The 17129-nt window shown below is 43.5% G+C and overlaps 1 protein-coding gene across 2 annotated transcripts in view; it reads left to right on the forward strand.

The window, feature by feature from the left end:
- Positions 1-9759: 9759 nt before the first annotated feature.
- SLC15A2 (solute carrier family 15 member 2) overlaps positions 9760-17129 on the forward strand; it is a 52155-nt gene continuing 44785 nt past the window's right edge. Inside the window, exon 1 of one of the 2 annotated variants that reach the window (XM_014871759.2) lies at positions 9760-9899. In XM_014871759.2, coding sequence (XP_014727245.2) covers positions 9833-9899 — 67 coding nt within the window. In that variant the 5' untranslated portion in view covers positions 9760-9832. The remainder of the gene's footprint in view (positions 9900-17129) is intronic. The other variant, XM_088168278.1, reaches the window with a different exon arrangement.

The raw sequence follows: 17129 nt of genomic DNA on the forward strand, positions 1-17129 counted from the left end.
ATTCTATCAATGGATTTTAATTTCCCAAGGAATGTGTACCCGTCTCCTGGAAAAGTTCTTACAGATTCACAGTCAATAAAAGGTTGTACATGATTGTTACAAAGTGCTGACTGCTTTAAGACAAAAGAATAATTCCTTTTCTTTTCCAGTGAAAACAGGTCCCACAGATGAAGTGCTTTGCTAAAGGTCCCTCAGAAAATGTAAAGCAGACTCAGGAGATGAGCCCAAGTCATCTATGTCCCACCTTAGCCAAACTTCCTACACGCATTATGGGAAGCTTGGCAAGAAATAAGGGCTACCCAGCCACCTGGAAGAATGTCTCTGCTGCTATACAGCAGGTAATCCTTTAGATTTAAGAAATGGCGTAACTTTTAAGGAGGAAATTTACAAAATATGTCATCTGAAGACATTGCCATGTTTAATGCATTTGCTGCCAGTGATTTTCTTTCCCTTGCTATACTGTTTACAGAGCAGCTGGTGCAGAGCTGTTGAGCTTGCTATTGAAGATGAAAGGCTGGTTGTTTTTCAAAGTCTTTTGTGCCTGTTTGCTCCTAACTGGAGCTGTCAGTGTAGATGTTTTTCATTTCCTTTTCACTATAGGTCTGAAGTCCCTTCTTTAAAGATTTCCTCAATTCAAAGAAAGATTTCTTTTGCTCTAACTCCCAAAAGACCTGAAGGGTCTTTTCTCTTTTGTTTGGGCTGAAGACTCCACAGGCAATGCCAGTGCCTTCGAAGGGTTGCTGAAAACCTTTAACCCGCAGACAGCCAATGTCCCAGCTGAAGTCCTTTGATGAAGGCATGAGGAATTCAGTCTGTTCTACTCACTTCTGTGGCCTGGGAATGAGAACACCCCTCTTGAACTATATAGATGCAATGGAAAACTTCCAGTGATTATTAATTAGTGGTGTTTACAATAGTACATAAAGGATGGAGGTTTTCCCCCCAAAACAGCCACCAAGAGCATGTGCTAGGTACTATACAAACCCCCACAGAGATGCTCACTCAAGTTTCTTAGAACCCAAGTAATCAAGAGTGCAGAATCTTCCCCATTCCAAAACTGAGACACTAAAGTTATGGGACGTCAAGTCGTTTGCCAAAGATCATGACAGGAAGATGAGACAAAGCTGAGAACTGAAACCAGGGTACATTAATAATTTGATTTTCCTGCTGATTGTGAGCTGTGTAGGGTTGAAAAGCCCATAGTCCAGCCACTCTGATTTTAGCTGAATGAGAAACAGTTGCAAAGGTACAGTGTTCACAATAGCCAGAGCAGATATTGCTATTCTTGTCGAGCAGTTGGAACACTGAGCAAGGACTGAATCGATACTGAGTGTGCTGAAACCAAAGGAAGAATATCTCTAGATACATTTCCAGTTTTAATGGTCTCCACTTAGCAGAAATTGATGGCACCAGGATACTGGAGATCCAAGCAACTCTCTGCTTGCTCATATAAAATGTTTTCTTCCTGGTTTACTTCTTAGGACAGTGCACATAGCAAAGCCTATGCAGAATGCACACAAACGTCTTCCTTCTTTGCTGTTTGTGATTCATTAGAGAATTGAGATTAGGCATGCATGAATGTGAGGAGCACAATATTGCTGCCAAAGAAAACTTGAGTTCTACATCTCAAGTTTCAGGTCACCAGAGAACTGTGTAAAGAGTAACCAAAATGCATATAGTTAACACTGAAGGTGACTGACTCTTAGTAGGGCATGTAGTTCCTACTCTCACTGTTATATTTAGAAAAATTGCACAATATCAGTGCAAAAAACATTCACCAAACCCAAAAGATAGCTGCAGTCACATAAGTCTGTTCAGAACTGGAAAGTTAATGGGAATCTTACATTCTAGAGCATTGCCCTCACTTGATTTTGTCAAAAAGCCTGATATAAGAATGGTATGAATTCTGTACCTGATTCTGTTACCAACTTTGCTGATTTCTATTCTAAAAAAGATTTGTTACTTTTTATTTTGTAAATTTTAGCCTCTTCAAAAAAAATATCCCAAATGCACTAAATATATCATCTTTTGCCACAGAACTCTTTTTGGCTTGATAATTAAGAGATTGATCACCCCCAGCAACAGACATAAACGTTTAAACAGTACATAACTGTTCTCTGTACTAATGCAATAAAAGTGGGTTTACTTTTACAGTGGTAATTTTAGCAGCAGTCTAAATCAACACCCTGTTGATAATCAGACAAATCTTTTAAAGAGAAATGCAGTGCAAGTGAGCTTGTTAGTATTACGGGCACATTATTGCCTCCACTTTCCTCAATCAGCTTTTATTCATGCTTTTACAATAGGTGTAATTTTTTATATTTCCTTAGGCAAGCAGAAGAATGAACTGAACATCTAGAAGATTACTTAAAATAGGTTATGGTGATAAGAAATAGACAATCTGTACAATGTTGAAAAGGTCAGTGGATTAGAGTGCTGATTTCTGCAAATGAGCAGCCCTGCTCTGCTGAGGCTGGCAGGCAGCTGAAAAAGAAAAAAATTGACAGGGGAGTGTTCAGGATCTGGTAGGGTGTTTTCAGTATGGATGTGTTAGGGAATTTGGGAGGGAGCATGGTGGGGAAACATTTCTGCAGTATGAGGCACAACCAGTGGGTGAATGATATCTGAAAGGGGAATCATGTTGTGTGAGGTTGAGAACTTGCTACTGTGTCATACCCAGGCTTCCTCAGCTGTGCCTTGTCTTCATCCCTCAGCCCTGGTCTGCCTTGTAGGTATAGGAGAAGTGAGGAAGCCCAGGGAAGTGGCTTTGTGCCTTTGTGTGTGATACAGTGACAAACGCTGCTCTGAGTTGGGTGCTCTCAAGCAGTACCAAAGATGTAGGGCAGCCAGTTTTATTTTTCCATTCTCTTGACAATGTTGCTTTAAAAAGTTGAAAGAAATCAGTGAGATATTTCTGGGCTAAAATTTCATGAGTGCTTCTGTCAAGGACATGCTTATTGCTCCACATCGCTATTTCCAAGCCACACTGGCTTTGACAAGTAATGTGGTGGCTGCTCTCACTTGCATTGCTTCCAAAGCAGAGCTTTTGTTTTTCCTGTTTTCCAAGTCCAGCCAAAGGAGTCTGGGTCAGCCACAGGATGCCCATCAAGCCTCTCTGTAGAAACTCTAGATGGATTTATGCTTGTGGTTAATCTGAGAATCACTCCTTTCCTTATATCAGGACTGTAATTCCTGTTGGCTCCAAGGAGAATCTGTTCACTTGAATATCTAGACATACATGTTAATTATGAACCTTTCTGGTCCTTTAATATCTGAATAGTACCTTGCTCTCCTCTTCTGATCCAAGACCACTCCTAACTCAGTTTGGAAGCTTCATGCAATGTGTTGCTCATGACTGACTAGGGACAGCTGTTCTATGTGAGTGGCTGCACAGCAGAAAATGCTGTGGTTGTGAGGATGGCCCATCTCAGATAGGAGTCACTGCCCTGTATTTTCCTTTCAAGCCACCCTCTCATCTGACTGTCTTGTAAACTCATGAAATTTGTTTGCAAAGTGCTATCATTCCAATTTTCAAGTAAAAGGAGAGAAATGGTGGTGCCAGATTCAGTGCAGCATTAACTGAAGGCGATGATGTGCATTACATTATTGTTGGCCTTTTTATGTCTGGTCCTTTCTTTTTTTTATGACTAGAAAGATGACAATAAGTCAGCTCAGGTTGACTGCTCCTTGCCTGAAGGGCCATGAGAGTGTTTCAAGAGATGGCTTTATGGCTTCTCAGACAGTTTAAATGTTAAGCCTTGTGTGTTTGCCAGAATGCAAGATTCATCCTAAATCCATTCTAAACAGTGCAAGTTCGGATCCTATGGTAGAAACACCCTCCTTTTCAACCAATAGGGATGGATTCAGCCATGATCTGGCTTCTCAGGCCTGATAAAATTTGCAGGAATACCCATTACTGGAGCAGAGCCTGCACCTTCTTTAGTTGCTTAGTCAAATGGTTCTCCTGGCAATGATAGGATGGGTATAGCAGCTTGGTTTGCTTTGTCCTGGAGAGCTGTGTCTCCAGACACTCTTACCTCATACTTTTTGCAGTCAGTAAAAGGAGGGCATGGCTTTGATTTCTGTTTGTTTTTTTCTTGGGAAGTCAAATGGAATCAGTAGCTCATTTTAGGTGGGCTGATGGATTGTTTATGAAAGGCATGTTACCAGTGGGGAAGTGCAGGGCTGATTACCTTACCCATCAGGGCTAGAATGAGCACAGAGACTTCCACAGCTGACAGGAAGGAAAAAGACCAGGGAAGGAGAATCTGTGGATCAGTGGCCTTTCACATACCAAAGAACAGAGGCAAATCCATCTGTCAGCTGATAGCCCATCACCATGGTTCTGGAGTGACTTGGAGGACAAGCACTCTCCAGCTGCATGCTGGGAGCAAAAGGTTCATTGAGCTTCTGTTATGTGCCCTGAAGCCAAAGAATATTTATTTCCTGGACAACTCAGTGCTAGGATTGACCTTTTGTATCATATCCTTTGGAGCAGGTGCTTGGCTCTGGTGCTTTGTGTAAGCCCATCCTTTGTCTTGGTTTTAGCTTTCTTTTGCCTTCCCCTTTCTGGCTCACCTTGGTTCATCACATATAAAGTACTTTCATCCTTGCTGCCTGCCAGGGTGAGGCAGGGGTCAAAAATACAGTAGAGCAGAAGGTGCTGCACACACAGCTCTTACTGGCAGATACAGCTGTGCAGTCCAAGTTAATGGTCCCAAATGGTTTTCCTTAGCCTGTAAGCAGGCAGGGAGCCTGATACCTTCAATGACTCTTGCCTAAGAAAGCCCTTTGTGACTTGTCCTGCAGCAAGGTGTTAAGTGATGCAGACTTGCCTCTCTCCAGGCCATCCATGCAGCCTCAGATGGAGAAGAGGAGCTGCTTGCTGTGCCATCTAATGTTTGGCCATGTTTGGCCATCCTGCCATTTGGGCAGACCTGCTACCCCTCTCTGGCTTGTACATGAAAACAAACTGCCTCAGGCAGTCACCCAATGCATCTGCCACAGCTTCCACTGGCATGGCCAGAGTCATCTGTTCTGCATGAATGGAGCTCACCAGCATCTAGTAAATCTCTGCATCACTAAAATCTGTTGTAAAGGGCAAGTGACCAAGTACTCCAACAACACAGATATAGAGCAGACTTTAGTAAGCAATGGCTCTGCCCTGGGATGGTTGCCTTTGAGCTTTCAGCTCTAATGAGTTGGGCTCCTTCCCCCCATTTAAAACCACCTGAATCCACAGTGTCCAGCAGTCATAATATCTGTCAAATAGGCAGTTTTTTGGGTGGCCTTGGCTTCAGATTTAGTGTCTCTGGCAGCCAGCACATAGCTGAGGTATCTGAGAGTCTGCTCCAGCGAGGCAGGGCTGGATGGGGTGCACAGGTGGGGCAGATTTGACCCATGCAGGTGGCAAATAGCCACTCTTTTTGCCCTGCCCTTCCCTAAAGCAAACGCAACTCTAGAGCTTGACCTTGGCTGACTGGAAAATGAGCCATGTTCACTGAAGAGGCAGCTGAGGCAGTGCAAACTGGTGTTGCCACTCACTGGAAATACCCCACCTTACTGCATGTGGTTTGTCTGGGCCAGCGCTCCATCAGTGAGGTGCAGAAGTGGAAGGAGTGTACACTGGCAATGCAGTTGTCTGTGTCTAGAAGATCTGGAAATTTAACAGTCTTAAAGATGCACATTTCCACCTCACCAGAATGTCTGAGATTTAGAAAACCTTCCTATCCTGAGGCAGAACAAACTGCTTGTATTTTAAAAAGAATGAAAATATGAAAAATATGGCTTGAGTCAGTCAAAATGTTTTTGACATGTTTTGTTTCAATTGTAAGCTTTTATGATGTGTTTGCAGATTTTTTATCTACAATAACTAAAATCTTTGAAATGACATATTTGAATAATGCTGAAATTTCATTCTCTCTCTGATTCTGTATATAAAGACAATCTTCTCAAATCCTTTCCCTGCAAGCCCATATTTTTCACTGGTTTAAGTGAATGCCTACTTCCTGCTTAAAAAATAAATAAATAAATAAGTTGGTGTAATGTAAATTTGCTTGATTCAATTAGAAAGAGCTTTTGAGGAGCAAAGTCAAGGAATTCATCTCCTGTATGATAAATTGTGTCAAAGAGGTTACCACTAGATATAAAGTTAACCCAGGAACTAGTTTTTTCTATCTTCTAGCTCATTTTTAAATGCTGGCAATTCTGTCTTTGGTTTGAGTCACGAAATCACTGTAAGAAGCCTCACAAAGCACTTAGAGATCATTTGATCGTGAGGCAGCAAACAGAGATGAACAGTCCGAGGTTTTACAGTCCTAACTGCAAGCAAAGACATTAGCTTCTCATCCACTGGCAATTGATTCAAAATCCCCCTAAAGGCCTTCAAGAAAATGTATGTTATTGAGCTTTATCCTCAGCTAAGTCTCCCCTCATAGTAAGTCTTGTAGCTACTTGACTACAAGGTCGTCATGGTGCATGACCTTCTGCTGGGCCCTCTGATGCCTCCTCTGATGCTGGCACATTAAACTGTCTGGATGTACACCTATTCACATGTATTTTGATGGTATGTGACACCTGTGATTGTTTGAAAGTTCACCCTGAGGAGGGTTGAACCAAGGTGCAAGAGAACCCTGCCTGGCCAAGACACAGCAGAGAAAATCTCTGCTGTAACCAAGAGTAACAAACTGCGGCAATTCCCCAATTAAAGCTAAGCCCCTCTTTAATCAAGACAGTCAAGTTAAGAGGCCCTTGGGATTTTTGTGAGAAGGAGGAAGTCCTAATCATTGCAATGGGAATTGCTTCTTTTTCTACCAGGTTTGAAGTTGCCCCCAAACTTGCAGATGCTAATTTAGAAAAAGAGAATCATTAGTTTTTAATAAAGAATTTGCTCCTTGGGAGGTGTGGGGATGGACTGAAAGCATTTTGCCATACAGTTTAGAGTTCATTAGTGCACCCATCAGGGAATATGTGCGAGATGAATATTCCTTATTTAACCGCCAAACCAGTAATTTGGAAAAAAAAGAAGTGCCATTTCTTCTAAATCTGAGTTCCAGGTGACTGCTTTTTATCTGAGCTCCATTAAATTATTCCCCTGCTAAATTTTCATGAAATAGGCTTTTTGCTCCAGCAGACGCTGACTCCCTGAGATAATTTTGAAAGCAAAACATTCTGTTTTTATTAGTAATGATCCATCTTCCATCCTGGTGCTATGAGGAGCTTGAGAAAGGTGTTTGTTCCTAGGTGTCAATTTTCTGCACTGAATTTCTCTTTTTTCACTGACATGGGTATGGACAGGACGAGCTGGTTCCTCTTGTCTCCCTGGCTGTGGGTAGCACCAGGGTACAACAGAAAGTCATGAGAGCACCTGGCAGGGATTCTGCCTCCAGACAAGTCAAGAGGCAGCGTCCCTGGCCTCACACTCACTGCTCAGGCTTGTAGCTAGATCCCTCTCACCCTCATTGCCACTGCAATGTGAGACTGCAGAGAGGAGACTATCTTTGGGCTCAGTAATGGTAATTTCTTCCTTCCTTGGTTGTCCCATGTGATTCATTCCCTACTTTTATTTCTATGTGGCAACCACCAGACAATTTTTCTTCAGGCTCCTGTTTATTCTGGACTTACACATGGCAAGTTTCCTACACAACCCTTTTTAAAAACACAGATTTATTTGCTTTTACTGACTCTGGTCAAAGCAGCTATTCTGAAATCCCATAGGGATGGAGCATTAGGGGCAGACAAATGTGATGAGCTGGAGCTGCTCCACATACCAAGTGCAGCTGGTTGAAAATACCCTTGACCTTTTTATAAACTGAAGTGATGTCCAGCCCACTTTTCACTGACCTGACATATTAATGTGCTAAGGGGACTGGGCAGAACTGCCTCAACATTTCCCAGGTGGTCTTTTCCTGGGGCATGCTTGCCTTGACAGATTTCTTCCTGTGCATGAACTCTGAGGCAGAAGGAATCTTTTACAAAGATTTTTGTATTGCTGTCTATGATTTTTATGGCAAATTGAGCTGCCTTCATGTTGTTTTGCTTCCCTTCTTTCCTCTCCTTGGTGACCTCGCACCCATTAGTGCCTGAATTCCAGCCTTTATGTACCTCATTTCCTCTCTCTGCTGTCTCTGAGGAGGGCTGTATATCCATGACCCAGCCATTTGAGATCTGGATGCTTGTACTGCAGTCTGAAGGGCTGCTCCACATGGCATAATCAGACTGGGACCTATCTAGGTGTGTAGAAGACCCCACAAGTCTGAGATTTCCTGCCAGAAGCAGCAATGGAAACAAGCTTGATTTGAGGTTTCCAGGCTCCTGCCTCTATGCTGGGAAGCCTGGAAGCCCCCATACTGCAAGGATTTGCAGGGTCCTCACTGTGGGAATGAGCTGGGTTCCCTGGGCAGCCAGAGGCTACTGAGGTCTGCTACCCAGATATCCTCACTCCAGTGCAGTCCTGCCAACATCCAAGGAGGAGATTCTTCCTTTCCAGCCATTTTACTACAGGTTTGGATTCACAGGCAATGCAGAGTCTAGGTGAGAGGAGAATCAGGCCTTTAATCTCAAGGAAAGCAATGACATTTTATCATGTCCTCTGAATTATTCTGCCAGAAGCATCCTGAATGTCCGGTTTACCTCCTCTAAAATGATCCGTACACTGCTCATCAATCATCCTTATTTCACAATTAACATGCCACAGGTGGTTCAGCAACCTGAGCGTTTGGACTGAAATAATTGTATTTTCTGGAGCTCTGTGCCTGAACCAGGGGGAAGCTGCTGGTGCATTTGAGATGTTTGGGTGCTGTGGAGATGGGGCATGGGGCACTTGGGTGGATGACTGATCAGCCACCTGTGTAGGGCTCGGTCCTCCTGCATGCCAGCTCTCAGGAGCAGCAAATTTGAATTTTGCAGTAGATTATGAAGGCAAGACTGAAGCAAGTGAAAACTTCTTTCTCAGTTAGAGAACTCAAGGTTACTTTGCCTTAGGAACACGGGTCTACCTGCCTGGCTTGCTCCTATTTCACTGCAACCTGGACTTGAATGGCAAAGTGATTCTTGCATGAGTAGAAATTGGGGATGCCTGAGAAACGTTCAGCACTCACAGTAGGACTGGCTTTTTGGAAAAGCTGCTTGTCAATCACTAAAACCTAAATCTAATTTTAGGCATTAAGTTGAATATGAACTCTTGGAAAACATATGGCATCGATTCTACTTACAGATCAGTTTTGATAAGTTGGCTTGATATAGTCAAATGCTTTGAGTTGCTTTCCACTCCCCAACAGGGCATTCCTGAAAAAAGAAGGAAATTCTAGGGCTGAGAGAGACCAGACCTGGCCATGTTAGGTCCAGTGGATCTGTTTTAGCTGTCTATCCTCCCTATGTGACCACCTGTTTCTTCTTGAGCCCTGCTCTGGAACATGTACAAGTTGGGAAGGGACCTCACCAATAACTCTGCACTTACAAAGCCACTGAGTGGTACAGAAAATACAAAAGATTACCCTGAAATACATGAAATGATGAAGTAAAGAGTTAATGAATCCTCAAGAAGCTTTAAGTTTGCACAGAGAAATCAGAGAGGGGAGGTTCACCAGTACATTTCTCTGGCCAAACCCACAGATGAAGATTAACTGAAAGTCTCCAGGGACAACAAACAGAACAATGTTCTGGTGAGGCCAAGAGTTTGTTTTGCCATTTGTTCTCTGTACGTTACCATGGAATACAAGTGTGGGTACAAGAAGAAATAACCTCATACCCTGCATTTATCTCGGACACATTCTGAAGTTTAAACAGGTCATAGCTCTCTTCTTTTGCACTGGACCACGTCACTGCTTTCTCCATGGAAATCCCTCCGTCTGGGGACACTCTGCCAACGCCTTTGTTTGAGACTCTCCGCAGAGATTTCCGTAAGTAACGTGCTTGGATTGTATTCCTATTCTTTCCACGTTCCCTGGCTGGGAGTACTCGAGCAGACAGACGTTGTGTGTGGAATGTTGGTGGGAGTGGGTTGTTTTGAGGCAATTGTCCAAAATATCCATGCAAGAGCTTCAGAATGAGAGTTGTGCAAATCTGCACTGCAAACCTGTTTCTGAGATGTGTGCTCATCCAGTTGGAAATTTGGGAAAACGGGAAGCATACAATGTAACCTACGTGTCCTGTTGTGCCTGTATTGCAGATCACTAATGTCGTTAAGTACTTGAAATGGTTTGCAGGAACTAAGTGACAAATTGTTCTGAAAAACATATAAGCCTAAGGAAAAAATACCCCTGTTCATAGGGGGGAAAAAAAAGCAGAGGGCGGAAAATGAGCAAGCTGCTATTATTTTTTATGAATTAATCACCCATCTTCAGATCTGACAAAATAGAGGAAGCTGGAGTCTCTTTTTGCTCTATTTTCAGCTGGTGCTTGAAGCAAAAGTGTCAGAAATCTCTCTGCAAAGCCTGTTCTGATGAGATTTCCAGCCAGTTTCATGAATGAAGTTGGTTTGGATTAACTGTGAATAAGTTCTTGTGCAGAGAACTAGCAAAGCATGGGTTCATTGATCACAGACTCTTCTGTGTATGGTGTCTGACCCAACACTCAATAAAGGCAACGAGAAACCTACTGGGACAGCTGATCCAATAGCTGTGGAGCCACTTTGCAGTTCCAAAGCAGCTGGAGTCAGCTATGCCTAGACACTGGAAACTGGATGGGAGGGAAATTAGCTTATGGTCTATTCATCTGATTCATGGGGGGTTGCATCAGGCCCAGGGACAAGTTCTCTACACCATACACTGCTCATTTTCAAAACTGGTGTAGCAGATGAGATCTAGTAGGAGTCAAGCTCTCATCTTTTCCTCCTCCTGCTCTGATGCCTTATTTCCCATCAGTAATTAACAGGGATGGATGCCTACTTCTTCTGGGATTGTTTAACTGTGGGGACAGTTCCAGGGCTGTCCCCTGAGGCTATCTCCACAAGTAACAGGTTTTTTAGTTATGCCTCTCTATTGATCTCCCGTCTGAACAATCAGCAGTGGTGCTTGCTCTGAGTCCAAAGGTGTCTGCAATCAACCCCACAATGATATACAAGGAGAGCACTGTTTTAAAAGGCTGCCTCTCCTAAGTGTGCTGTGTGTTTTAAATGTGACAGGCTACCTGACAGGACCTGAAACAGAGACATTTGAGGAAGCCTGGGAACTTCTGATCCTTGAGCCTGAGCCAAGCCATACTTTCTGACTTTTTGGCTTGGGACTCTTGGATTCAAAAACACAGCTTTCACCTGCTATCCATAGCTTTATCATTCCTGCAGAATAATCACTGCTTTTAAGATGCCTGCCTTGATATAACAATGCAATTCTCTGCATGACAAAACCCTAAAAATCTGGTGGCTGGTAAATAAAAATTATTGAGAATGATTGTTTCATTTGAGGCATCAATAATTTCAGCAGAGCTGTAAGAGGAACAGCTCAGCTTCCCTGAAAATTGCAAAGGAACTTTATTTTGTTACAAAGCTCACTTTGCCTGCTCTGCAAACTCCAGCTATGGCTCCTGGGGATCAGATTTTCTGGAGGTGGAAATCCAATACTGAATGTCTAATGGGGCTTCAGGGCTACCAATTCTCCTTGTGAGGTTGTGTGAAAAGCTAATATGTGCATTGAGAAGTAAAGCAATGCTGAATGATCTTTCAGGACTTGTGGACTCAGTTCTTGTTTCTACGCAAGAATTCAATGTGTTCTATGTGTTTTCTGCACGACCTTCAGGTGGTTGCTCTTCTCCTTGTCCTCACATGGGCTCGGCTGCTAGACCAGTCTTGCAGTAGGTGAAAGAGAGTAGGAGAGGTCAGGCCTCCCATCTGCTTCTTTAAACAGCCTGGACAGCCCCAGGGCTGGCAGGGCTTCAGACTGGAGTGCTGGAGGCAGCAGGGCGCTGTGATCCTTATCCCGTATGGGCTGCCACTGCACTCCCAAGAGGCTGCACCACCACACCACCTGTGGGGCCAAATGCCATATAGGGGATGGGACTTTCAGGGAGCATCCTTCAGGCACTTGTTTTCCTTCACTTCTTTTAGAAAGTGGTAGTCTTCTGTCGCTTCTCAGCCTAGTGGCAAAGCTACTGGGGCTGGCAGCCCTCAGTTTTGGGGGCTGATGCAGGAAGAGGGGTTGGAGTGAGTCTACTTGAAGAGTTCTGTGCTGATTAGGGTCAGATGTTATTGCCATAGAGGCAGTTAATTGAGGGGGTATCAATAAACAGCAGGCCAACTCTCTAATTTTCCTTCTCGGCCTGTTATTTAACAAAACTATTGAGAGAAAGGCTCCATTAACTATAGTTTTGTCTTTAATTCTGCAACTGCAGTAAAAGCCAGTATAGGAGAAGCCCCTGAATACAGGATAGAATTGGTTCTGTAATAATAATAATAACTTGCTTTCCCTCTTTGAAAATAAATATGGTTCTTAGTAGAGAGATTTACCCGTTGCTGGCAGTCAATAAGACAGGACAATTTGGGCTCTGAGTACTTGATTAGAATAACTTTAAGGAAAATTACCTTCCTGAATCAAGTAAGGATCCATTAACCTGATGAAACACGGTTTGCTTATCTGAGAGGTTAGGACTCATAACACAGCTTGGACTGCATTAGATGAGGCCTCTTTTAGAACAGAAAGTAATAAAAACACCATCTGTCATGCCTAGTCAATCAGACCTAGTATAAGAGAGGAATTATTCCTCTGACTTTACCATTATAAGATCATCAGTTTGTTAACAATGGGAAGTGTCAGGAATGCTGAAAACTGGTTTTATGCTCTCAAATTATTTCTAGCTGCCTTTATCTTGGAGAAAATTAATATTAATCTGAGTTGATACAGGAAAGAAATATTTCTAGATGAATACAATGCCAAGCCATTCCATGTTGAGTCTCTTGTGATTTATTGTTAGAGGTAAAACTGAATGGGAGATAGAGGAAAAAGTGCCATGTACACTTTTCTTCTAAAAGTGATTATTTCTATAAACAAATCTCTTGCAAGTTGCTGAGCACTCAAAGGTTCTTTGAAGTCAATTGAATGTATACAATTCACTCAAGTGGCTGTCTGCATCCTAAAGGACTGGCATGGCTAGATCTTGTGTAGAATAGGCATAGCTGGAGGTTGTGGAAAAAGTGTTTGCATTTTTTGGTAAGTCATTAAATGTTGTCACTAATGGATTTCTCTGACAGTGTGGTCTTCTCTGTTTACCAAGGAGTACTTGGAGACATGTAAAGACTGACTGCCAGACAGCAAAGACAGCTGTGGGCACAAGAGGTGGAAAGCCTGTACCAGTGTATCCCCAGCACCACTGTGCACCAGCTGGGGTGGAAACACCATCCCCACTTGTCACACACCACAGATGAGACTGCAGTGGATGTATTAATAGACACTCTGACCTGCTGCTTGGGTAGGTGCCATGCTGCTGCCCAGTGCATTCAGTACTGCTCTATGGCTTCTGGGTGGCCACAAGCTGGAGAACACCAGAGGGATTTTTGTGTGCCCATGGAAAAAACATTTCTTTGTTCGGGGCTGCTGTTTGCACAAGAGAAGCAATCAGAGTTTGCAGGTATGCAATGCAGAACTCAGCTGTTGTGTGGTGGGCACAACCCCATGCAAGATCCCAGGAGGAAGGAGACAGGCCAGGGATAGAGGAGGAGGATTAAAGCAAATGCCTAATTCAGTATTCAGTTACAACCAGAAGATGTGCTCCAGTTAAGGTGATGAGACTGGAGATCTGGGAGAAAGATCGTTGGGCAGGAGGAAGGCATGTGCTCTGGGGTGGCTGGGCACATCAAGGGAGGGCTGAGCACTCCTGGTCCCACTGATGCCAGGTAGATAAGATGCCACTCATCTCCTAGGAAAAAAGAATCTTTTATTGTGAATTAGCATAAGGATGAAGGATGAAGAGTCACAGATGAATTCTTCCTTCTATGAGAGTATAACCCTTATCCCAGCCGAACTCTGACGGGATTTGCCATGAGTGCCAGTGGAGAACAGACTGTCCTGGATACAGGATGGCCAGAACATAAAGAATTGTGCTAAAAAGTGTTAGGGTTCCTGGAGGCCCAAATTCTGTATGGTTAGATCAACATTAAAAAAAGGAAAAATATCTCTAATTTTGTGTCAGTTCCTCTGGGATCTGATGCAGGGAAAACTCACATGACTGCACTTCCCCTTGGAGCTGGTGAGAGCTGCTCCCACTCACTGTGTTAGCAAAATGATCCCCATGGTCACTGCGGGGGGAGGATGAAAAGAATGGATGGCACTGCAAGCTCGTTATGAAAATGCAGGGAACCAGAGTTAATGAATCTTGGACGAGCCTCTAATCTGCCTGGCCCTTGGTATGGTGGTAGAAGAAGCTGGGTGGGGAGGATCTGATTAACATCTCAGTGGAAATGACAGACCCTAGAATGCAGAAGGTCGTATCATATCTGTCAGTGCTTGCATCTGGGAGGGGCCACTGTCAGAGAGCTGAGATCTCTTTGGATTAGATCTGGACGGTTTTTTTCATCAGAACAGAGGTATTTTTGGGATTTACATGTTCTCTATCCCTAGCAGCTTGCCTTGATGAAATACCGATTACACAATTTCAATCTGACTTAAACCATAGTCAAAAAATCAGCTGTGTGCTGGGTTATGGTGAGAACACCCTCTCTGTGATAGCACAGATTTGAAATTGTGCAGTGCATTATGTTTCCTGATATAGGAAAACTTGCAGAGAACAACAAACAGGCTGTTTACTGTATGTATGTATGTATGTATGTATGTATGTATGTGTGTGTGTGTGTGTGTGTGTGTATGGAAAAAAATTGGAAAAACTGGAATTCATATCTTCTGTAAGATTTTCTTGGTCCGGTAGCCAGATTAATGAATGAAATCACTTGCCCCAGATGTACAGGAGATTATGCTGCTTGATGCTTGTTTTATGGGCAGTGCAGTTAAGGTTAGGAAACTTGAAATAAGTGCTCATGGGCCTGACAAGCAATGTAGTCAGAACCAAACACCAGGGTCCTGCTGTCACATCCTATAGCCCCTCCTTCACTGCCCAACAGAGTCCCTCCCAGTTTCAGGCATCCTTGTGAGCTGGCTGTGAGGAATTGAGTAGTTATAGGATTTCTGGTTTCTCAGTACCAACTGTCTCACTGAAGCTAGTAAAAGCAGCATTTTACTCAGGAGCAGGGTGGGAGAAGGAGCTGGACATACCACCTGAAGAGAGCTACCTGAGAAATCAGTGCAGAAAGAGAAATTCCCAAGGCAGTGTCTGTCCCTGAGGCTGGAAGCGAGCACAGAGAGTAGGGCAATGCACCCACGGGGTGGCTGAGACACTGGATGCAACTGTCCTTCAGCATTCCTCCAGACCCAAGCTGCTGCAGACTGTGATGTCTTCAGTGGCTGAGCTGTCCCTCAGAGCCTGTGCCACAATAAATCAGTAGCTGTTTCTCACTTGCTCTGATAATACTGCAAGTGGAGCAGCTTAACGGAGAGACTGCTGGGCTGGCATGCACGAGGTTTCAGCAGAGTCTACCTTCTTCAGGATGTTTCTTCCTTCTTTTGCTCCTTTTTGAAATGGAGATACTGGTATCTGCTCAGTGAGATGCCCCGAGGCCTGCTGCTGAAAGGCACTGTATGAGATCCTGCTTCTGAAAGCACCAGGGAGAAAATGTTCTTGGGACACCAAATGGTCCTCAAATGTTTTTCCAAAGTTCTGCCTCACCACAAACATCTTTCATCCAGCTGCAGGGAAGCACCTCCCAGCTTCTCACACCAGGAAGGGGACGACCTAGACTCAGCTCCAGGCAAGTGAACTGGGTAAATGTTTAGATTTTTCTGTTTCCAGGCTCTCTCTGATATTCAGAAGTTCTGAACAGAGCCTGAGTTGAGCCTGAGCCAGACAGGTATCTCAGTACCAACAGGTGTGGCACTGGGTGCCTGAGGGACCAGCACACCTCGTGACAGTCAGAATTGATCACTTACACCCGAGAGAGACAAACAGCACTGAGTTAGAAACTGAGCTCACAGGCACTCACACACCTATCTTGGCTCTCCTCTTCTGAATTTGTTCTTTTTTCAGAGCATTCTCTCTGTTGCTTTACATATCTATGTGAACACTAAAAATAGCTATTGTTTCAACTAAGAGCTGTCTCTAAGCAGTGGGCAGCATTCCTAAAATGCCTTAAATTTCTATAAAGGGGGAACAAAGGACTATCATGAAGGGCAAAACATAGAAAGATCCCAGGGACTGGACATGTTCCCATTTCCTGGAGCACCTGTATGTACATTTCCTCTGTGTCTTGAACTTATTGAAACCAGTGCTACCAGTCAGTGCATGATACCTTATACCATGGCAACTAGTACATCTTAGAAGTGGAGGGGAAAACTATTCCTGATTTTTCTAGGCAATATATAGCTTTCCTTGGTATTCACTTGCTGTTAGTCAGTGGTCTGTTCTGAAAGACCTCAAGTCTTGATCTGGAACCAGCTTCCATTTTTTTTCCAGTGTTTTTGTGTTACTCTCATCTTGAGAGCCTAGAAAGTAATTTAAATTCATGGTTGTATTTTGTTTGTGCTGAGTTTTCTTCATTTCCTGCCTCAGCTCTCTCATGTCCTGTGTTTTGCTTGAACATGCCCTTCAATGAAGAGAAAAATCCTAATTTTTCCTTGCTACAATGGCCTCTTAAACAATTGTTCAGGAATAAAAGCCCTTCCCCCTCTCTCCCTGCCCCAATCTTCTAATATAAGTCACAAGCATTACCAAGTGAAGCTTTTTTATTTTTCTCAACAACTATTCTCCCTCCAGCTTTTCTTCTCTATTGCATTGTCTGGCCTGTAGTGCTCATATGTCTTTTCTGCTTGTTTTTCACAGTGCTTGCCCAGAGTCTCATGCTGCTGGCTTTGCCATGCTGTGCTTTGTACTTATCTATGCTATATCTTCTTATAATATGAATAACACTCCCTGGATCCTGGCCATACCTCCTACATTATAGATTTAAATTCTTCTTACCATTTATCTTTTCTTTAATATCTCTTCTGTGCACAGCCTGCTCTTTTGTAGCCATTATTAAAGTTTTGCTTCAATCCTCCTTTCACAAGCCCCTCACGATTTGCCATCATCTTTTTATGAGTTGTTCATGCTGTTCT

This window comes from Sturnus vulgaris, chromosome 7 (assembly GCF_052056855.1).
Source record: "Sturnus vulgaris isolate bStuVul1 chromosome 7, bStuVul1.hap1, whole genome shotgun sequence".
In the NCBI taxonomy this organism is placed as follows: domain Eukaryota; kingdom Metazoa; phylum Chordata; class Aves; order Passeriformes; family Sturnidae; genus Sturnus; species Sturnus vulgaris.